This window comes from Amyelois transitella, chromosome 2 (genome assembly GCF_032362555.1).
Source record: "Amyelois transitella isolate CPQ chromosome 2, ilAmyTran1.1, whole genome shotgun sequence".
Classification (NCBI taxonomy): Eukaryota; Metazoa; Arthropoda; class Insecta; order Lepidoptera; family Pyralidae; genus Amyelois; species Amyelois transitella.
The window spans coordinates 9881130-9904290 of record NC_083505.1 but is presented as its reverse complement, the minus strand read 5'-3'; the positions used below and the strand labels follow the sequence as shown (position 1 = coordinate 9904290).

The window sequence follows — 23161 nt, the reverse complement described above, 5'->3', positions numbered from 1 at the left end:
CTACAACACACGTTAACATAATATACACACAAATTTAAAATAATATAAAATTTATGATTAATATGATGATATTCTTGACTTTGTGGCCCACTGAATAGCTGAATTATAATAAAAAAGCAACAACTCAGCGGTAATATTTTTTTCACCGACACAAATGCGGAGGATTCTGAATTCCGACATTTATATGATTGTTTATATCTGATTCTCTCGCAGGTATGCGCAATGCACGTGCCTATAATGATAATTATCTCCCCGGCATTATGGCTGGGTGCCAACAAGCAGAGATTATGCTTGCTCTTCTTGTCCACTCTAATCAGCATATACCTCATGGCGCAGATGGTTTATCAGATCAACTATATACAACATTCCTTCTTCGACGTCAACTGTACATCTGTGAGTACCAATCTTTAAACCACATGACTTTAATTTTATTGTTTTGAGGCCTGAGTTTTTCATGTTATAATTATAAAGAAAATTTCTTCGTTGGGTTAGTATAACATTAATAATAAGAAAAGAAGATCGAGGTTAACTAAATCTGAGTGTTTTTCTCAATATATATCCTTTTTTTGTCATAGACCGACGAGAATGATACACTTATTTCAACGATGTACAACAACGCCCACTGGGTCGGCTTCCATAAGACGAGTCGTGCTAAACCACTGGTAGTACTAGTCAAAGGGTACATCGGAATAATATGCGTGTTCACCTTCTACTCACTGCTCACATACCGAAATCAAACTAAGAGGTGTGTACCTCGCTTTATTTTATTCCTTCTGTTTTTCTTTTGTTTTTAAGCTAAAGCATTGCACTTCTGTTACTTTTCTACCCTTTATTTATAAGAAGAAATATCAGAAACATTTGATTTTATAAAACTAATGTTAAGCGTATAGTGAAAGCATATTCCTTTTATATAAATATAGATTATATTCTATAATAGTTTCTTACTAAATAATTTAATTTTACTCAAGAGTTTACTTCTTTTTTAGTGAAAGTGGATCGTCAAAAGTACAGGAAATAATATTTCCGGAAATAACTCGCAAAGAGGCAGATAAAGACATGATGCATTGTTTTAAATATTTTATCAACTACGGATTTTATAAATTCGGCGTAGAGGTAATTTTATTTAAAATATTACTATATTAATAATAGCTATTACATCGTAATTTTTTTAAGAATTCCAAAAATCTATTATTAATTGCATATTTAGTGCACTTAGGGTATCCTTTTCATAAAGGTATCCAATATACATTATTATTTTCTTGAGCAGGTGACATGAACACAGCGTTTTATTCATTTAAACTTTAACTTTTAGATAACTTTAATGTGCCTCATCGGCGTAATCGGATCTCGTATGGATGTGTACGCCGTCTTCTATTCGTTCTGGCTCCTAGTGCTCGTGTCTATGAAGAGGTCGCAGCAAGCGCGCATTTGGCCGGCATTCTGTTTGTTTGTCGGCGTGTTGGTTCCCGTGCAATATGCGTTGTGTGTCGGCTTTTTGCCGCAGTTCTGTCTTGATTATCCATGGAGTGGCAGTGATTCGGTAAGTATATATTTCAAATAGAAAAAGTTCTTACTGAGAAAAGTTCTATTCGGTCAGTGTTATTACACCGAGTCAATATAAATTGAACGCGATATCATTAGCGTACCCCAAGCCCAGAGTATTGTGGCGGCGCAACTGGGAACACAAAGATGTTTGCGAGAGAGAGAATGAAGCGTATTGCAAAGATCTTTGACGGCCTCCAACACCAAATTAAAGCGACAATTGTTATTACTACATATTTGATAATTTCTCTTTTTTTTAAATTTCAGCAAATGAAACATATCAGGACATGGCTTTTCCTTCCGTACCCCAAAGAACCTCCGCACGCACTGAAACTGGTGTTCGACTACTTCCTATTGCTGTTCGCCACACGACAGCGTCAAGTGTTTATAACGGAACGGAAATATGGCGAGAATTACGCGGGAGGCTCAAATAGTGAAGATATAGGACAAGACTGGGAGACGGCGCAATTTGTCAACCCCGTTCCTGACTTCCTCGGATATGTGGGGTAAATAAGTCTTGTTCATTTGAAGGATTTAGGTTGAATGAAAGTAAACTAGTGGATAAACAAAAGAGGAATAAAATAAAATATACCTATTGGTGCAAAGTATGGTAAGTGATTGAGAAACCTGACCCTCTTGTTTCTCAATTTTTCCATGGTCATGTTTCCTACCGTTGTAATGTACATTCTTGTTAGTTTAACTGTAACAGCTGTAAACTTTCACCGAATTTATTTAACTTTTATTTTAAAATTTATATTTTTTAGGTCTTGGCTGGATGTAGCCAAACGTATGGTGTTCTTAGGAATGCTGTGGGTGACCCTCGCTATCATGTTTATGACGGGAACAAATAGAGTCAATTTGTTCTCTATGGGCTATCTTATTGGCTCATTTATCTTCCTATGGCAAGGCACCGACTTCTATTTGAGGCCGAAGGAAATCATTTTATTATGGTGAGTGTCGTTAAGCCTATTCATTAGTACACATGTTTTGCTAACGTTAATAATTAATTTACATTGATAAAAGGTTTGAGACACAATGCGGATCAACGTGGCTCGATGCGATGAAGATCTCGCAGCTCAGTAATCTTTAGTAATTGTTCAGCGTAGCTGCGACTCAGAATGACGAAGTGAACTAAAAAATGTGCTTGCCAAATTTACCATTTTCAGTGACGCCACGTCGTTTCGCCTCGGGAAGTGTTGACAAATGCAATAACAAAAGCCCTTTTGCTTAATATGAAAACATTTGTGTTGTTAAAATTAAGTCCTATATGTTTGTCTGCATATCGAGAATTCATATACTCGGCAGGTGGTCTTGGCTCCTCCGCTACAACGTGTCAGTTGTAGTAGTAAAGTCGCTGCTCCAAATCCCGGGCTGCATGTTCAGCAGCGTGCTGCAGGAGCACGCGTGCTGGCTGGTGCAGCTTCTCGGCATCGGCTGCGTGGACAAGTTCGCCGGCGGGAACATAGCTCACTTCATCCGCATGCAGTACTACAAGGTATTGTCTTTATCCTCAAGGATTTTGTTGTCCTAATAACACATGACCTTTTTCACGATTTTTTTCATTGATTCGAGTCGTCACAGCTTTTTTACCTCGTGAATCTGAACTTGTAAATGATGGTAGTGAGTGCTTATTGTTCCTATAACGATCTGTAACATTAGAAGTGACACGCTTATTTTAATCTCTGATAAAATCTTTGCCGTCTTTGTTCGGATCTCGGGAGATCTATTTCTTCGTATGCGAATATAATTTTCATGAAATATTGGGTTTATAATGGGTTGAAATCTACATATTATATCGTCTTAATTTAAAATACCGGAGGTTTATTCTATAGAATAACTTAGTGGATGGTTTTTTCACATTGTGCATAGTCACTATTATACCTATCCTCCCCAACAGCCATCCATTTTACGAGTTATGTCTTCCGACCACAATAATTTCGGCAGGCTAATTCGCTGAGCTATGTCGGTGACTTTTACCTCGTTTTGCGTATTACATTGCAGGACGCAACATGTTCCGTGCCCCAAGAGGACATTGGGCTCGCGTGGGACGGCGTGTGTTTCGCGTTCCTCATATTGCAGCGGCGGCTGTTCAACAGCTACTACTTCTACAGGGTCATCGACGAGAGTAAAGCCACCACTGTCTTGGCTTCCAGGTACTATTTATTTAACCATTTGTAAAGTCGCCTGTATAGAAATATGACCCCCTCTTCATAGAGTTCCCATGTGAATGCGAAACCCGATGCGGGGGCATCAAGTTTCTCACTGTAATACCTGCATATTTCATATTTTTCTGTGAAAACAATTTGTGAAACCAGCGAGTTTTCTGACTCAAAATAAATCAATGAAATTACAGATATTCACTTCTAGCCCCATTAGGATTTCTCATCCGAGGAGTCATGTCAGAAGTTTGTATAGTGTAGTGTGTAGGAGTAAAAAGTGGTAAAGATTTTAAGTTAAAATAATTGCCGAAATCATTGCAGTTGTATGGAGTCTCCGAGGTGTGATAATTGTATAATCTGGGAATGTAATATTTTTTATTTCAAGAGGAGCCGAGTTGATCGAGGAATTGAGACAAAAACAGATGCGTGTACAAGAGGATCAGGAAGTTAAAATACTGGAGAAGATCAAAGTCAAAATGGAAAGGATAAAGGCCAATCAGAAAAAGATACAGGGTGCTTTAAATAAGGACCAAAGGCATCATGATGCAGGTATTGAAATTGTCAATGTTATTATATTTCCTGAGCGAATTAATTTTTTTTGTGTAAGACAATGAATGGCTAGATGAAGTGATTCTGAGAACTTAATTTAAGGATCATTATTGTTAATTTTATTTCATTTGAATATTATTTATCTTTGTTATATAAAGTAACATTAATCTTTATCAAATAAAAAAATGATACTTTCACCATGAGAACACAGAACGAGACTTGATGAATTACCAAAACTTGTTCTCATATGTTGGATATTTCAATGCTACCAAACAAAGAAGAGGACGAAGAAACTCAGCAATCGGAGCGGGTGCCGCTAGTGCGCGGGGACTCGGACGCCTCCCGAGGGTTCCACACTCCCGACAGTCCCAGCGTGGCCTCTCCTCGCGGCTTCCACACTCCCATCTCCGAAGCCTCCGCCCCGCCTTCCCCCTCCCACACCCCTCCCCCGGACCCTGTTCCTGTTCTACCACCGCCTAGTTCCCAAGGCGGTCCGCCATCCCCTTCCTCGGCTCTGATGACAGTATCACTGGATGCTTACTTAGAACCGAGACGGATATCGTTCGGCTCACCTCCGTCATCAGAGTTACTGCCCCGAGCACAGAGCCCTGAGGAATCATACCCGGTGTTCTCCCCGCCGCCGATCCGTCGCCGCCACACACTGGCCAGCCCCAGCGTGCTGCAGCGCTCTGTGTTGTCTCACTCCAGTCGCGCAGAGCCGAACTCGCATCATACATGTAACTACGGGTGTCGATACATAGTTTTAGCTGTCAATTTTCATCATTTATGTAATCGTGACAAGTGGCACAAACCTAAGTTCCGTTTTTATTTAATTTACAAAAACTGAGCGATGCGAAATCAATCAATTACAGGTTTTCTTTCTTCGTTCAGTAACCGTATTGGTTGATTTCTGCATGTCCTTTGGAATGATGATCTACCCATGTGTCACGATTAAATCTAAACAAAAACTTGAAACAGAATGAACATACACTAAATGTAACACAGTGTAAATATTGTAAAGCATATTGTGATGATATTTTTTGATTTATGTTTTTTATCCGTTAGGAAGTGAATCAAGCCCGGGTAGGCGAGTGTTAACGAAGAGACACGAAGGTACAGACCTGTGATTTGGTTGGTGTGGGAGGTGTATGTCTATTACCATGTCCTCACCATTAATACTTAAGCTGGTCGATCCAAAGCGTTTATTTTTTCTGTGTTTTTGACAGACATGATTCACGAACCGTCATTTAAAAAAGTACATACTTTCAAAGAACGTCGCTAGTTCTATCTGTATCTAAATAACTATTGTTTAGGCATAGACTTAACTTGTGACGTAACTGGATCAACGTATGCGACCAAATACATTTCGCGCTTCAATAACTTTCTTATAACCTGCGTTGGGTGGACGTTGTGTATTTTTAAACTGCATAATTTCTCAATGCTTTCCTTTCTGTCTGTGGTGTTGAGCTCTGTATTTCTTTATAGGCAGACCGCGATATAGGCAGCCGACCAGCCATCAAAAGGGTAACGTTTAAAAACGTCCTATCGACCATTATAACCAAATGCGATACTAACTTTATGCTTCGGTTGTGGTATTCTAGGCAAGTTGTATGAGACAAAATACGATTTTGAGGCGCGGTTGCGAATGTGTTGAAATTTTATACAATTGCTCGGTGTTTAACGCGTCGTAACCGTACCTATATAGTATTTTGGCGGAGTCTGTCTTGTTAGTCCTTTGTAAAATATGTAAAAAGATGTAAATAAATCAAAAGACAGAAATGCGCCTCTACACTGCTTGTAATTGTTGCATGAGCATACTTGATCTTGTGTTTTGATTGTTGCATGCGAATGGCTTGCACGATGCTGTGAGTAAAGGTGCAGCCAGATTGGGCGGTACCTAGAACGCAACGGTTTTTTTCGGGAAAAAGTCCGCAGTTTAGCTACACCTTTAGTGGTTTGTTTGTGGCTTTATAGAATTGTTATGGGTTGTTTTTTTTTTTCGTTTTATGCAAATTTTGACACCGATATTGTATGTGAACAAACAAACAAGTCAAGGGTTTACAACACACGTTTGCAATCAATTACTGTCGAATTAATTGGTCTATTAAATTGAAAACTATGTGGGATTATTTATATATTTTTTAAAAGATATATGAGAATTTTTTAACACATTTTTATTATTTATTATGTACATAACTATTATTTAATAACAATACTTTGAAAAAATAATTGGTGCTCATCAATTAGGTACATACTTTGTATATTCTCACGCTTTTATTGTCAAAATAAGTAATGGCGTAAGAATAAAGAATCGAAAAAAATATATTTAAAAGATCAAAATATATTGAAGAGATGGCAGTACTGTTTACCGTATTCGATTTGAAACTTTTGTTTTAATCATTATGATTCTTTATGATTACGTCAAATTAATTTCAACGAGATGTTCTTCTAACATTATGTTTTCCATACAGCGGTACGATCCGGGGACTACTACATGTTCGACGAATTCGATGACACTGAAGTTCCTATGAAGCCAGATGAAGAGTCGAGCGAAGATGAAGATGCGCCAAAACAAATGGGCATTGGCAAGGTACGCCCACAAATAATTTGGGAATCAGTTCAGCGATTTTGAGTCAGCATTAAGACCAGCACACGCACACTCATGCTTGTAAGTAAAGTAATTTTGAACGCGCCCAAACGATATCATAAAGCGAAATATAAAAATTCATGCACTCGACGCTCCTACAAATGAATCATGTATTTAAGAATGCTTTTTCAGCAGTATTTATAGAAGTATGCTGTTTCGTGCGGCGCTGCTCTTAGTTCTGGTTCCATAAATAATTTTAAATTTTTAATTACTACATTAGATTTTTTTATCTAGTTGTCGTACTAGACAGATTTTGTATAAGATTTTTTATTATTGAATGGGTTCATGTCATTGTGGTCTTGGAAAGCATGGGTCGTAAATGAGAGCTCTTGCAACGAAAATAGTCGAATTTTGGTTCGATATCCAAATTCTTATTCGATTTGATAAATGTTTTAGTTTATATTTTTGGCGGCCGTAATATGATGTAAAGTTGCAAAAGTTATTTTATTTGGGCTAAATATTTTGGGTATTGGCATGTAAGGAGGTGTATGAATTAGCCCTGTGTCCGTCTGGGTGTACTCCCGCATGTTCCGCCCCCTCTAATTCTAGATGATGTGAACATGTTATAGTCAGTATATCGGTTTATAATAGAGATTTTAAACGACGCTTTCGTGGACGTACAACGCCTCAGCGCAGCTTTCGGTGACTAACCTAATGTCCAGTGATAACTATTGCACAGCCAATGCTATAGATACACACGTTGCTTCTCCTACCTTTTACAAGCTTGATATTATTTTCATACGAAATCAGATTTGACATTTATGCGTTTTCGTATTTTCACGTTAAACGTGCACTTTATCAGGTTTTGACCAATAAAAGACGCGGCTAGCGTATCAGATAGTAGTGTTAGGGCAAGCAACGTGTTTAAGGCGTCGCAATGACCATGTTGGATGGTTAGCTGCTGTCGACGGTGATCAAGACGGACATAAAGCACGCAGTGTCGATGCGGCGGGCGTCCGCGCCGGCCGTGCGCTCCGCCAGGCAACACTCGCTCACCAGTTACCCGTCCTCTTATCCGGTCCAAGAGGTAATGTACCGATGTTGTTGATTGCATACGCGACTTAAAAGCCTAGCTAGCATCATAAACATTGACTTGGAATATGAATATCTTCCCCATCTCTAAAATATTTGAGGATTTCCGGGTTAGGAAAGCTAAGACAAATTTTTAGTTTATTTTGTAGTTCATTTCGGCTCTATTAACATTTGTGGATTGACCCAACAAACCCACATCAATCATGTGACAGACAGTGAAACGACAAGAGGACGAAGATATGTAAATAGTTATCAGATCAGGAAGCCAATATGTATATTGAGCTGTTAAAATAGAGCGAAGAGAGTGATGATTATGATGCAAATGGCATTACTAAGTAGTTGAGAGACTCATTATCGAGTACGAACGGTTATCAATATATCGTAGAGAATGATACGAATGGTATCACTGCTCGTCCTACTCTATACATTGAAGTGAGAGACGCTCTGATTTATTGGTTTTGATACCAGATTGAAACAAAAATAATCACAATGTATTTATGGTCAAAAGCTTTATAATATAGTTAATATTTTAATATTAAATTATAAAGCTTTTGACCAAAAATACAATTTATGAATATGCAATCAACAATATCGTCTTATTATACAGACAGAAGTCATCGTATCTGAGGTACCATTATATACATAAATATTTTTAATCTTTTCTGGAGCATTACGCGATTATGCATCTTTAGTCGTACTTGCATATCCTTCCATATATTTAAGTTTATGTTGCGCTGCATGATAGGCTTATTATTAATATTTTTGTTTGGTGTTCACTTTTCCTACTACTAACCGTAATTTTAGTACCATTTCTTTTTTTAACTAATATTGATTCTATTGATAATATTTAATTTCATATTTTTTAACTATATTATTTTTTTGGTAAGTAATTTGAAATATCCAATTATATTAATGAACGAGATTTTCTTGTCTATGGTTTTTTGGTCCTCAATTTTAGGCCAAATGTTCGGTGGTTGCGATTGTAAATACACGGTTATACAGTTACATTTTTCTGTATATTTTCCTTGTATGTCTTGAGTTTCGGAATTTCCGAAATCTTATCCATAGCACGTGCCATCTAATCTGCGTGCCAAATGTCAGTAAATCCTTTCTTAAAATAGCTTCGCCTATGCATAAAATGTATAAATCGTATCAGAATAAACAGCTCTAATTGGCTAAATTCTATTTAGTTTAGACTGAACAGAATGGTCAGTGAACAAACAGCCTTATTTAAATGCATACGTATTGAAGAAATGCACTTACATACAGGCTCAAAGTCACCGCGTCCGAACTTTGGAAGACGAAGAGTCTCCCGACGATGATGACAATCTGCCCACGGAGAGGGACCGCGATGACCAGGGCTCAGACATCGAGGAGTTTGCAGAGGAACCAGGTGACTTTATTTCTTACACGTCATTACCCCTGGTGAAAAGACCGAAGTCACTTATTATCATAATCCAGGAGTGCATGTAGTACCTACTCATTTGTAGTTTACCTTAACGTCAGGGCGAAATCCGATTGCAGTAAATCAAGATATACGTCAGGGTAATAACATCCAGTGCATGTGCAGGTTTTTATAAATATAACTAAAGTACTCAAGTCCGCCCTTAGCTCGCGTAGATTACCTTGATACACCAAATTGCAAATTTCATATCATATAGACTCAGCGGTTTGGCCTGTGCGTTGATATGACAGTCAAACTACCAGTGTCCTTTTTTAAAATTTTTGATTTACTACTTTCATTATTTACAGAATTCGAGACATGGTTCGACAAGTTGAAGCGATACGCAAAAATGGCGTGGATGATCATTTCTAGCTTTTTGATATCTGTGACCCGTTACCTGATGAGGTATTCTCGGGACTACAGATACGTATCCAGGACTCTTTCTCTGGAGAAGAAACTGCTGAAGGTAAATTAAAGAGTTCATTATTGAACGAAGTTTCCCCGGGGCTTTGCTTTCTTAAGAATATCCTGCTTACAAAAATGCCAACTTTAAAAAAAAAAGTCATGCATAATTCATTTCGCGTTTGTCCCGGTTGTATTCACAAGTTGGTGAGGAATCGTTGGGAGATGGACTTGTAAGACTATGAATATCTGAAAAGAAAGACGGAAGGTTTTTGCTCTGGGGAGACGAGAACAGCTATAAAAAAGAACACACATACATACTATAATCACGTCTTTATTCCACAACTATTTGGAAAGGCCACGTTCAGCTGAACGACTTAATGACATAATTGAGGTTGCGAGAAAAGTGACAGGTTAATAGTCCCTCGTCTTAAAGAAGAATCCCAAGTTTATAAGCTTGTCCATTGATTGGCTTTCGCAAAAGTAAATATATTAAAGTAATAATTAAATTTAAAAAATATTTAACAGGAGAAAGAGGGCTTCGGAATGGGAATAAGAGAAGGTTCACAAATGATATGGGAACCATTGCCAGAAACAATTGCCTATCAAGCGCAGTAAGTACCATTAATTTATAACTTAGTTGTTTTTCAAGAGGAATTGCATGGTCTAGTATAGTTTTTATTGGAATTGGTATACTATCACTGGTTGAAACATATAGTGAAATAACTTATGCTTCAGTACTGCCTGCTTGCATGTTGTAGGTACTAAGTTAATATGGATTTGAAATGCATTGGAAATTTTGTTTAATTTATTTAGATATTGAAACAAGATTTTAAGAACTAGAGTAGTTGTGTTAACATATAGTTATTAGCCCTAATAATGTAGTAGTGCTGATTAATAAATGCATATTAGAGTGTAGTTTCTAGTAGTGTTTTATTTGTGCATGCTGCATAGTATTAATATGGATAATGATAACAATACTCTGATGGTACCAACAGAAGACATGGGGTTTGTATTATTATTATTTTTTTAGATCAATGATTTAAATATCAAATATGATAAATAGGCTTTGTTTTACGTAGTTTTACCAACTGATAACTTTGCTTAAGTAGTGAATCGTTAGACTGTAATCATTTAGCCATTTCATATCATGAATATTATAAGCCGTTATATATCATTATATCATCCGTGGCAAACCTCAGTCATTTATAGCTCGGTGGTGGCCATAATTGGGGGTGGGTTTTTCCAGCCGTAAGTTAAGCGATATAAGCGTTCCCGAGATTCGAATCTTGGCGCCGAGCATGGAACGAGGACTGGACGCCTCGCCGCCGCCACATCACAGAGACCTTCACGAACTGACGTCCGGCTCCGAAACGACCCGACGCGATGAAATGGACGACGATACATCGGAACACGAAAGCGCGTTTAGCCTCCAATCTAGCGGAAGGTTATAGAATGAAAATAAAGATTTGCACTGTTTTCAAAAGTAACGCTGTTCATTATAAATATCTGTTAATAACATGGGTTTTAACGTGGACGTCCTATATTTGGACCACGGCTGCTGAAAAGCTGTAGAAAAATGATAATAAAAGATACGTGTGCGTTAAAACTTGTGACATTACCAGTATTTAACATATTTGAAAGCGATTTAAGAAAGGCGCGTTTTTTTTTAAGTTTTATTCAATGATTTCAATAATATTATATTTTTGAATAAGAAGCTGTGCAAGTTTTTTCTGTTATCGTCGTATGCGATGGGCTTCGCTGTGTATTTATGGAATATTTCGTATTTATATTCACTCATATTGGTCTTGTTATCGCATGTTTTCGCAGCTTCGATTTGTCGCTTAATTTTGAAATGGTGTGGTAAGTATTATTAATCGTTGTTTTGTTATTCGAAGGCGATGCTATATTATTTATTAAATTATATTAAAATATTAAAATCATTATATATAAATGAAGTACTAAGCGATATTTTTACATAATATACATAATTTGTCTACTTTATTGATTGATATACATATTTCTGTAAATAACTATGACCTATTCAAAAACACTTCTCTGTTAAAGACTCTATGCAGAGAGAATTAATGTAAAACAAAGCGATGAACTATTTACTTACCGCGATATTGTCTCAATCCTTAATATTTTACATTCATTCTCGCAAAATACTTATACCTACGCTGCACGTTGAGTCTTGACCAAAAACCTTTTCACGAACTTTCTACAAATGGGTATTTACTCTTGCTATCATACTCTCAAAGCACAAGCAATGTATAACACTTACACTCCATATTAAACTCTTTTATTAACATAACACTGACTTTGCATGTCGGTTTGCAGTAAAGACGTGACTACACTGGAAGAACAAGACGATTCGATGTTCAAGCAGGGACAATCTCCATTCGTATACCTTATTTACGCGTTGTGGTATACCGTACTCGCGCATACCGACATCGTGTGTTATATGATGGTTTTTATTAACCAGGTAATGTAAACTTACAATTTTTAAGGTTTTTTTTTTGGAAGTAGATTAATGTATGTGTTTAAACAATATCAATTGAGAAAGCTGAAGTGACGTCTGGTGAAAAGTATTAAGATATTAAGGAGACTGTGCTGGCGAAGCCTTCATAAGCTTAAGCTATTTTATAAACAGTCCTTAACGAACATAAACAAATCCGTAGTTATCTAATTTACCTATATTTTGACTGGTTTTTCAACATATAAGACATGCTTTATCTAATTCGCTTTTTCATATATTTTTGTAAATGTGTTGCGGTTATCAGAAGGAAGAGACTAAAGGACGTGATTAAAGAAACGTTTTTTTTCTCTTTCAGATTCAATCTGCAACTATTTTGTCCATTCCATTACCACTAATGGTGTTTATGTGGGGGACGCTCACTATACCGCGACCTACAAAGACTTTCTGGGTCACTCTTATTGCTTACACTGAGGTAGCATACTCTCTTGCTATTTTTTATCTACTTATCTTTCGAATTAAACAAAAGAAATATTTATAATCATCCTCATGTTTATCTTAGTTACCGTAACAGTTTCTAAAATTTGATTATTACTTTATACACAATTCGACTCCCGTCTGACTTCCGCATTTTCGCATGGTAACCAGTTTTATGACTCCATGGAAAAGAAAAGCGTTAGTCATACGTTACCACACGACATAATTTCAATTCAATATCTCACTTCAACAGGTAATTGTGCTCATAAAGAGCATGTTCCAATTTGAGATCCTGCCGTGGAACCAGAAGGTGATTCCGAACAACATGCCGTTCACAGCGCCGCGGATTATCGGCATCGAGCGACAGTTCAACTACGCGCTCTATGATCTTCTGCTTCTTCTGATTATATTTTTGCACAGGCAAGTAACATAAATAGATAACAACATAAAAAAAAATGCTTTTTAATACATATAATAAAGGTTCCACCGTGTCGCGCTAGGCAAAGATGAGATAAAGTTTGCAGCATTAGCCTATTGCGTGTGGTTTATTTTTGTTCAAAGAACCTGCCGCTTTAGCTATTTCTCCATATATCAAAACTTCCGAATCTAAGTTTTTTTTTTTTTTTTATCAAAATGGTACGGTGCTATGAACATCGCGATAGTGCAAGGGAAAAGAGATCGTACCATCACTTAATGGGGATACTGATCTGTATTCTGTGGCTTTCCCTACCTAACATTACATAATGTCACACAGGTTCATGCTGAAATCGCTTGGTTTATGGAAAGAGTCTACGCCCGAAATTGAACTCCGAGGAGACATGGTATACAATCTGACAGAGGATGACACAAATAAGGTGGTCCAAGGGCGAGGGTACGAGGTCGGGAGGAAATACTTACAGCTACATAACAAGACTGGCCCGTGAGTAATACGTACTACTGTAAATCTAATTTTATTAAAAAAAAATATGAATCGAATTGAAAATAAAAGTAGGTGTTGTGTATTATACTGTGGTATGGGCATCAGACAGTCGTCACCGGCTCGTGGACCGGCTGTACCACGTGCAGGCGGCGATCGCGGCCGTCATGCGGGAGCTCGCCACGAGGAGGTCCGACCCCCGTGTCGCTTCGCTCGTCTGCAGAAAGTTGCAAGAGAAAAGAGAAAGTCGAAGAAGTGCACGGTATATTACAAGTTGACAGAACGTATTTTGAATTTAGAATTGAAGTTTGTAGGGCTACCTTGATCTACTTTGTATAAAATGAAAATTATTTTGAATTGCAGTTGTAGGGTAGATTCCTTGCTCCACTATGTGTGTGTGTCTACACAATGCGTATCTTATAACGTAGGTACATTTGTTAGAAAGTATTTTCAAGTTTGAATTACAGTTGCAGTCTACAATATAACAGTTGATAGAAAGTAATTAAAATTGTATCGTATTTATAGTAATTCGTTTTTATCGTTGTTCCTCTACCAACGTGGAAGATTCAAGGGTGGGTGCAAAGGATTTTAAATGTTATTGCATTATGCTATTCGGGATGGGAATGGTCGGGATGGTAATTACTATATATAGATACATATATTTAGGGCAGCTCATAACTCAACAAGGGCCTATGCAAAAAGAAGTTATAAGACGAATTACTAATGGTTGGAAGAGGTACTGGGGGCTAAAAGAAGTCATGAAGGATAAAAAAACTGCATATAAACATGAAGAGCAAAGTGTTAAATAGATGTATATTACCCGTTCTCAAGTATGACTGCTAATCGTGTACGCTAACTCTAGATTCGACCAGCAAGTTGGCAACCTGCAAATACTCAATGGAAAGAAGTATGTTTAACGTGAAGAAATCCGACAGAATAAAAAACAAAGTGATCAGAAACAGAACAACCCAACAACCGTTGACATTACTGTAAAAAAAAGAAGACTTATAGCGAGATGGGCAGAAAACATGATGAGGGGTCAAGATAAATGGAGTAAAAGAGTGAGTGTATGGTACCCTGGAGAGGGCAAGCGAATGAAAGGCAGACCTCAAAAAAGATAATATGATGACATCAATCAAGTAGCAGGAACGACGTGGAATAGAGTAGCTCAAGAACGAGCAGAATAGAAAAGGTTGGAAGAAGCCTTTACCGATTGGCAGACGGATCTACAGAGTGTGCAGAAACAAGAAACATTAAACTAGGATTATTTTAGGTTTAACTTTCCCTTAAAATTTAAAATTATTATTATAAAATTCAAATGAACAACTGATATAATAATAAACGTATGTTGTTTAGGACTAATGCGGAAACAGAAGAGGATTCCAGGATACTAAGCGGGTCGGGAGAAGAATTGTCAGGACAATTTCCGATACGACAACGTTCCTTAGAAGAGAAAGAGAGGAGAGAAGAGGAAGAAAAGAGGAGAGAAGAAGATGCCGGACCTTCAAAACCACCGGATGACGATCATTACAAGTACTCACGAAAATTATAATGCTTAAGTATTTATATTTAATCTCGTCAAAAATAGTCCGAGACAAATATTTGGTAGTTTTCTCATGTTTACAGGCGGTTAATTATTTTTAACTTCTCATTTATATTAACACGTTTATCAATTCAGATTCATATTAATGATTCGGGGACTAAAGATGGAAATAAGCCTTCATACTTTTCTGTGGTAGACCAGAAATAATAATAAATTAAACTGTTTTTTTTTTCAGAGTGAACGATGACCAAGAACCTATAATATCTGTCACGACTGTTTTAGAAAATACCTGTGATCACTACCCTCAAGTAATAATGCTATCGTAAGTACTATTTATTAGTTTAGTTTATGCGGCATAATAGTTTATATCAACTTTAGGTGACTCATAAACAAAACAACAATGTTACCATAATTATAAAATTGTAATATTAGTTTGTAATAAATACTTAGAATATCACCAAAATAGATACATAGTATGAATGTAACATTACAGCATCCTGCGGTACATGCGGCCAACGAAGCTATTCTTCAAGCGCATGTTGGCTCGCGGCGCACGCGTCACCGCAGACGTGTACGCGTACATGTTCCTCTGCGACTTCTTCAACTTTCTAGTTGTCATTTTCGGGTTTGCGGCCTTTGGGGTATGCTCTATTTTTTTACTATTTGTTTTTTCATTGTTGCGTTAATTTGTGACTTTCCAATTCCTATATTGTGGTCAGAGCCGGATTCCGGGCTGCTTTACTGAGAAGACGCGACTGCGACTCAATTCTCATTTTTTTCTTTACACTAGACATGGCAACTTTATTGGCAAAAGTTTATAATTCTGTACATATTTCCTAAAAAAATATTATTAAACCAATGCCTACGGCATCATTAATCATAATTGATACGATATTTTTTCATCGACTTTGTTGTTCATTTATAATCATAACAATCACTTTATACGTAAAATTTAAAATTTTAGACTCATCAAGGCGATGGTGGCGTGCAAGCATACTTGGAAGAGAACAAAGTGCCCATTCCATTCCTAGTGATGTTGATATTACAATTCGCGTTGATCGTCATCGATAGAGCGCTGTATTTGCGGAAATTCATGTTGGGAAAGATCCTCTTCCAGTACGCGCTTATAGTGGGCGTTCATATTTGGATGTTCTTCGTGCTTCCATTTATCACCGAAAGGTAATGATTATTATATAAAAAGAAATGCGTAGAGGACTGAAAGTACCTAATCTCGCTTTTATTTAACTCACAAGGAGCACATTTTGTGTCCAGAGAATCGGCCTTAGATTCTAACGCCCCGGGTTTTTATCGTCATTGGAAATCTGTTTTTCAATCAAAATATTCTTACTTTTTTACTTTTGATGTTTTAATGGGTCGTTATTGTCGAATCGGTTTCAAATATCACCTTTCATTTTTAAAGCTTTTAACGATCAGGTAAGATACTGCATTAAAGAGTACACCGTCAAACTGATTCTGACAAATTGTTATCCAGGACATTCAACGCACTATGGCCGCCGCCGATTTGGTACATGATGAAATGCATCTACCTTCTACTGTCGGCGTATCAGATCCGCTGCGGATATCCGCGCCGCATCATCGGCAACTTCCTCTGCAAGTCATACCGCTTCCTCAACATGATCTTCTTCAGAGGGTAAGTCTAAAGTATGAAAATAGTTTAGACCATCCTAAATAATATCTATTACAAATGCGAAAGTAAGTTTCTTTATTTGTTACCTCTTCACGCGTTTGTGTACTTCTAGTTTCATGGCGGTGCCGTTTGTGTTCGAGCTTCGTACTCTAATGGACTGGATTTGGACAGACACTTCAATGACTCTAATGGATTGGCTCAAGATGGAGGACATATTTGCAAGCGTCTTTCTGCTTAAAGTAAGTGCATTTCAAAAGAAAATACTAAGTTTTTAATATGAACTACATATCATAATGTAATATTTTTTTAATATGTACTATAATATTTATGAAATCTTTTGTGGCCAGTGTTCCCGCTATGTGGAGGACGAGTTCCCTCAACCGCGTGGAATAAAGAAGTCGAGCACGACGAAGTATTTGCTGGGCGGCGGTGTATTGGCATTCGTCATCGCCATTATTTGGTTCCCGCTTGTATTCTTCGCAGTGGGTAATACGGTGAGTTTTAAAATTAATAAACATTAAGATATTTTTTTGGAGAGGATGAATGAAAGCAGGTTGACTAAGCAGATATACAAGGAGAGTGTGGAGGGAAAGGTCGGAGTGGGAAGACCTAGACGAACGTATCTTGATCAAATTAAGGACGTCCTGGTAAAGGGTCAGGTCAAAAGTACCCGAAACCGCCGAGCTTGTATGAAGAGAGTTATGAATGTGGACGAAGCGAAAGAAGTATGCAGAGATCGTGGCAAGTGGAAAGAGGTAGTCTCTGCCTACCCCTCCGGGAAAGAGGCGTGATTTTATGTATGTATGTATGTATGTATATTTTTTTGATTCTTAAACAGGTAGAATAACCGGTTAAAATTACTGTAGCATTTATCTGTGCATATTTATATACTGGCAAGATGTATTAATTGTATTTTTAACTGACTGTATTCATTATCAGAAATCATCCATCATTTCTTCGAATCCGGAACCATCCTGAACAGGCATACAATATCAAAACCTATTTTTTTTTCTTTGTTTCGTATAGGTCGGTAAACCGAATCCGCCCACAGATGTGACTGTCAAGATCCGCATCGGCCCGTATCTCCCTGTATATCAAATGTCTGCGCAATCTCATAATATCGATGTGTAAGTATAATTTTTATTGGGATTGGGATAACATTATCGATTATCGTACCAGGACCAGCTGAGGCTATCAAAAGCCATTCGTTGGCTTTTACATTTGTCGTCAATTTTTACATGATTTATAGGTACACAGAGCAAGATTACGCGCAACTGAACAACCTTTACGGCCGCGATCGCACCGCTTTGACTTTCCTCTCCAACTACATGTACAACGACGTGGCCGTCATTTCCATCAACCCCAACTCCACCATGACCTGGGATATATCGCCGCCAGAGCTGGACCGCCTGGAGAAGGAGGCCATGTCTAGTGAGTGACACATATATGTTATAAGTCTATTATCCTCCAAAATAAATAAGTAAAAATAAATGTGCTTTTACATTACATTGGGTTAAGATGTGTGAATAGGAAAAATATTTATTTTATTATGCAAAAAAGAACAACGGATCACGAAAACTCGTACAATAAAAATTGCTTGTTTTGATGTAGTCAAAACAAGCAATTTTTATTGTACGAGTACCCTATAGTCTTTAGAAGGTTTTGCGTTACATATCTACCAATAACCCTGTATAATATGGCCGTCATCTCCTCACTCGAACTGTACCGCCTCGAGAAGAAGGAATGGAAGATTCAAAGTTTTAATTTTGTATTTCATCGGTATTATTAATTATTTATATGTAATAATTAATAATACCGATGTAAACGCAATCACATATAATCTTTTATCAAAGTTTTAATTTTGTATTTCATCGGTATTATTAATTATTTATATGTAATAATTAATAATACCGATGTAAACGCAATCACATATAATCTTTGCAGACGAAACCTTGGTGGTGAAGTTTACATACGTGATAACTCATCCCACGAACGCGGTGCCAAACCCGCCCACTATAGAAGACTTTCGCGAAGTTCCACTGACGGCTTTTGTGGACAACAAGCGAAACCCCGAGAGAGAAATACTCCTGCAACTGCTCAAGGGCGAAGCACCACCCAATGCTTGGTGAGTTAATTTTGAAATCTTGTTTAATGTCAGGTGTTTTAATATAAGAAAGCTTTTTCCGGGAGGCTAATATATATTTTTTTCCTTTAAGTGAGGATTTGTAAACGACAATTAGCTCGGTTTTCTGGTTTTAAGAGCAACAACAAAGCATTTGTGTATGAGTGGTTCTTTCGTTTCGTCCTAATCGCCTTTCCAGGTCAAAAGTCGTTAGGAATATTGTAATCAACCGTATTTTTTTTATTGAATAAAGTAGGACGTACTTTAATCTTAAATATCCATCATCTATATCAGGTTTAAACCCCATAACAAAAAAAATTTTAGAACAGAAACATGTATTTTTTTCATTCCTCTCCTTGTTCAAATGGACCCTCAGAACGTTGTGACACACTTTTGTTGACTTTCCTAGGAGAAAAGTACATATTTTTTTTTCTTTTATACTAATGTATTCACTGACTATTATAAACCTGCAATACAGTATTTTTTTATAAGTGTTTAATATAGAAAGAATCGACTTCAAAGTTTTGTCAACCCAAAAACTACATTGCCTTCCACAAAAATATAACATTAAAATTTTTATGCACGTACAATACTATCTATTTCTTGCCAAACAAAAGACGCTCCCGCGCACCTCCGTCCGTCGATACAAGTCGTCAGGAGAGGATGGACGCTGCCTAGACAAAATATTTTAACGATTTAATTTCTGAAAACAGCGTTTGTCACGAGTAAGTAAACATTACCTTCCATAGTTTTTGTATGTAAGTGTAGACGTAATAAAATAATTTCAACTTTAGGTAATTAGCATACTGTAGGGTCTAGTTATCAATTAATTATGAATATCTAGCCTTTATTAATTTATGAGTAAATTCAGGAAATCTGCTCAAACTTCATTTCTTTCCGTATAATTCCCTTCCGTTCCCTCCATTTTTTTAAAGGAGGGCAATGAATCACTTTGGATTGTAATGATTTTTTTTTTAAATATAAAATTAATATGTACCTACCTATGTCTCTTTGTTAATTTTTTTCTATTATTTTGATTATATCGAATTATAACTTGTGTAAATATTGTACTATTGAACTAACCTAAAATTAAATCTGTACATTTTGTAACCTACCTAAGTACTTATTAGTAAATAATAATTCCCCGCTACTTTTTTCTTTCTGTCTGCCTTTCTGTCTGTTCGCAATAAACTGAAAAACTACTGAACGAACGGAATAAGTAGGTACCTTATTAATAAAGAAGGTTTCGTGAAATATTCGGTTATTTTGCTTAGTTTTGTTTTTTAGATACATCTGCAATAATGTCGAAGCCGAAGAAACAGGAAACTAAAGAAGAAAAATTTGCTAAAGACAGATTGCGAAAGAAGGTAAAATACGCAGAAATCAAGGCGGATCCTGAAAAATACAAATTAGAGAAGGGGAAACAAAAGAGGAAATACCTTGTAAAAAAAAGAAAAGAAACAAGTCCTAAGTATAACAGAGATGACGGCACGACAAAAGAGAAATCTCCAAAAAATATTTAAATAAGCTGAAAGAGCAGAAAAATTTCAAAGAATTTTAATAGACAACTCTCCACCCAGTAGTGAAACTGAGGAAATTATAAACATTCAGATCCTACAATACGCGACCCTCTTGTGTTACAAGAAGAATCCACATCAAGCCAAAGTACATCGAAGTCACATTTAGTGCATCAAAAAACTAGTATTTCAAGCGCAATGAGAAAATTGCGATACAGATCTAAAAAAGCAATAACAATCTTACAGAATGATATTGACAAACTAAAAAAAATGAGAAAGCGATTTTAAGAAGACATTAATTTATGGAGCGGAAGTTACAAAAAGATAAGATTCAAGATAGCATAGAAAAGAAAGTAGATGAAGTCATAAAAAAGGTACAAGAAGTGAAAAAGAAGTTTTGTTTAATGAAACAGTTTGTCGAGGAGGATCAGAAAAACACAAAAGCCTTCCGAAAAAAGAGGAAAGAGGAGCTTTTGCTGGAGATATAATTGATAATTCGAGGTTCAAAAAGTATGGGATATTGTCAAATATTACTTTAGCTATGAGAAAGAAATTAACTGAAAAAAAAATCGAGATAATAAAACTGCGAAACTAAAACAGTGTTGAAAATTTTCTACAAGACGATGTAAACAGTAAAATGGCGCCAGGAAAAAACGAATTTATTAAAAAAAGGAGCATTAAAAAAACAAAAAATATATTTAACCGATAATATGAAAAATTTACATGCGAAGTTTTGTAAGAAATGGGGCCATATACATTACTCAGTATTCTGCAAATATAGACCATTCTCGATAATTCAACCTTCATCAAAAAGAGACACGTGCCAATGCAAGCTGCACTCTAACATTGAACTTATTATTACATTTTTAAAGGAAGCTAATATAATCACAGAAAATTCTTCATTTGAGGTTTTGAACAATTTATGTTGTAGTGTGTACGAAAGACATTGTTTAGAGAGAAAGTGCAAAATCTGCAAAAATAGAGTCACGACGTACCAGGAATTTGACAATCGGAAAACTATTATTTATCATGAATGGATTTTTGAGAAGCAAGACTACGTAGGAAAAGATGAAAAAAAAACAAGAGAGTTACATTAAAAAAGAAAAAGGAAGATTTACCACGTAACGTCATTATGAAGTTCGAAACTCTACTGGTAGTTTTTTGAAGAAACAATAGTGTTTTGAATATAACAATGCAATATTCCGCTATTAAGAATCTGCAATGTGATTTATCTCCTAGTGAAGTCATATGCCATATAGACTTCAGCGAAAATTATTTATTAAAATATAATGAAGAAATACAAAGTTTTCATTTCGGTGGAAGCCGCCAACAAATCTCTTTGCATACAGGAGTTTTATATTTTTATGATCAGGAAACCAAAGTAGTCATTCATAATTCTTTTTGCACAATAAGCGAAAATATAAAGCACGATGCTTCTGCTATATGGGCACACTTACAACCAGTTTTGAACATGGCCCAAGAGTTAGTCCCAATTTTATCGGTAAAATTTTAAATAGAGTGCAAAGTTCTCTACAGTATAAAATATTTTTTTAAGGAAAGGTCAGGGCAAGTCTAAAAAATTTGGATGGCCGCTAATTAGCGATGATGAATCAAACAAAATGATGAATGAATGATGAATTAGCGATGATGAATACCCGAATCACAAATTTTGCAACGTTTGAATGAGCTGGAAGAATTTAGAAGAGGGCAAGTTATGTATAAAAATTTACTAAATATTAATTTTAAATAAGTAAAAATGACTGATTGTAACTTTGATTAGACTGATTACTAATTTAATTCTTGAGAGTTCCTACTTATTGTTTATAATGTTAACTTATCCGTTACATTTTATAACATTTTTAATGTATGGGAATGAAAGTTGGGTATGGCAAAAGAAGCACGAAAGCAGAATAAATGCAGTGGAAATGAGAGCGTTAAGGAGTATGATGGGTGGAAATTGAGTGAACGGAGGAACAGCGTGATAAGGGAATGTTGCGATGTGAAAGAAGATGTAGTTACAGGAATAGAAAAGGGTATGTTAAGATGGTTTGGTCATGAGGAGAGAGAGAGATCATTCTGATTATTCATTACTTTCCATACGAAATCATTACACTCCCGTCATATTTAATTTTATTTCATTACTTTCCAAATTCAAGCATTACCTTCCGTACTTATTTCATTACCTTCCGTGGGTTCATTACATTCCAGCTATTTTCTTGACAATGAAAGCTTTTTCATGAAGGCCTTTACTGATAATCTATACTTGAAAGGTACCCGAATGATTATATGTAACTGTTTTTAAAAATCGATTAAAAAAAAAATATTATTCAAAATCGTTGAGATTTGAACGAAACGGAAGAATCACTCGTATCGTTTTAACCTCTCACATTTTACAAAAAAATATTTTTTTGACAGGTTAACAGTGCCACAATTGTTCCCTAAATTCGTAAAAGTATTCAATAAAGGCACAGCTAAACCAACGTTCCAGCTCATAGCATCCGATACAGAAGAAGGTAAGTGGTATAACTTTTATTTTCTTTTCTTTTTTGACGACTTGTGATATTAATTAATGGAGAACTTAAATGTAAATGTTATAAAATTTACTATCAAAGAGGAAGCAGAGCTTTCCACATAAAGATCCATGGTCGCACCAATAATATCAGTGCGACTGGTTACAATCATAAGAA

The 23161-nt window shown here is 36.3% G+C and overlaps 1 protein-coding gene across 8 annotated transcripts in view; it reads left to right on the top strand.

The window, feature by feature from the left end:
• Positions 1-23161, top strand: part of LOC106143684 (piezo-type mechanosensitive ion channel component) — a 49852-nt gene that overhangs the window by 24576 nt on the left and 2115 nt on the right. For 3 of the 8 annotated variants that reach the window (XM_060946336.1, XM_060946331.1, XM_060946352.1), the window contains 31 exons: positions 214-393; positions 576-745; positions 987-1113; positions 1313-1540; positions 1810-2048; positions 2307-2492; positions 2848-3037; positions 3544-3695; positions 4087-4250; positions 5316-5363; positions 6722-6840; positions 7796-7924; positions 9199-9322; positions 9682-9839; positions 10304-10389; positions 11025-11222; positions 12116-12260; positions 12610-12726; positions 12982-13148; positions 13483-13647; positions 15001-15177; positions 15423-15509; positions 15681-15828; positions 16152-16366; positions 16680-16838; positions 16948-17074; positions 17183-17329; positions 17862-17962; positions 18085-18266; positions 18780-18960; positions 22890-22987. In XM_060946336.1, coding sequence (XP_060802319.1) covers positions 214-393; positions 576-745; positions 987-1113; positions 1313-1540; positions 1810-2048; positions 2307-2492; positions 2848-3037; positions 3544-3695; positions 4087-4250; positions 5316-5363; positions 6722-6840; positions 7796-7924; positions 9199-9322; positions 9682-9839; positions 10304-10389; positions 11025-11222; positions 12116-12260; positions 12610-12726; positions 12982-13148; positions 13483-13647; positions 15001-15177; positions 15423-15509; positions 15681-15828; positions 16152-16366; positions 16680-16838; positions 16948-17074; positions 17183-17329; positions 17862-17962; positions 18085-18266; positions 18780-18960; positions 22890-22987 — 4714 coding nt within the window. Of the gene's footprint in view, positions 1-213; positions 394-575; positions 746-986; positions 1114-1312; positions 1541-1809; positions 2049-2306; positions 2493-2847; positions 3038-3543; positions 3696-4086; positions 4251-5315; positions 5374-5735; positions 5775-6721; positions 6841-7795; positions 7925-9198; positions 9323-9681; positions 9840-10303; positions 10390-11024; positions 11223-12115; positions 12261-12609; positions 12727-12981; positions 13149-13482; positions 13648-15000; positions 15178-15422; positions 15510-15680; positions 15829-16151; positions 16367-16679; positions 16839-16947; positions 17075-17182; positions 17330-17861; positions 17963-18084; positions 18267-18779; positions 18961-22889; positions 22988-23161 lie in introns of all 8 variants that reach the window. The other 5 variants (XM_060946359.1, XM_060946335.1, XM_060946343.1 and 2 more) reach the window with 5 other exon arrangements.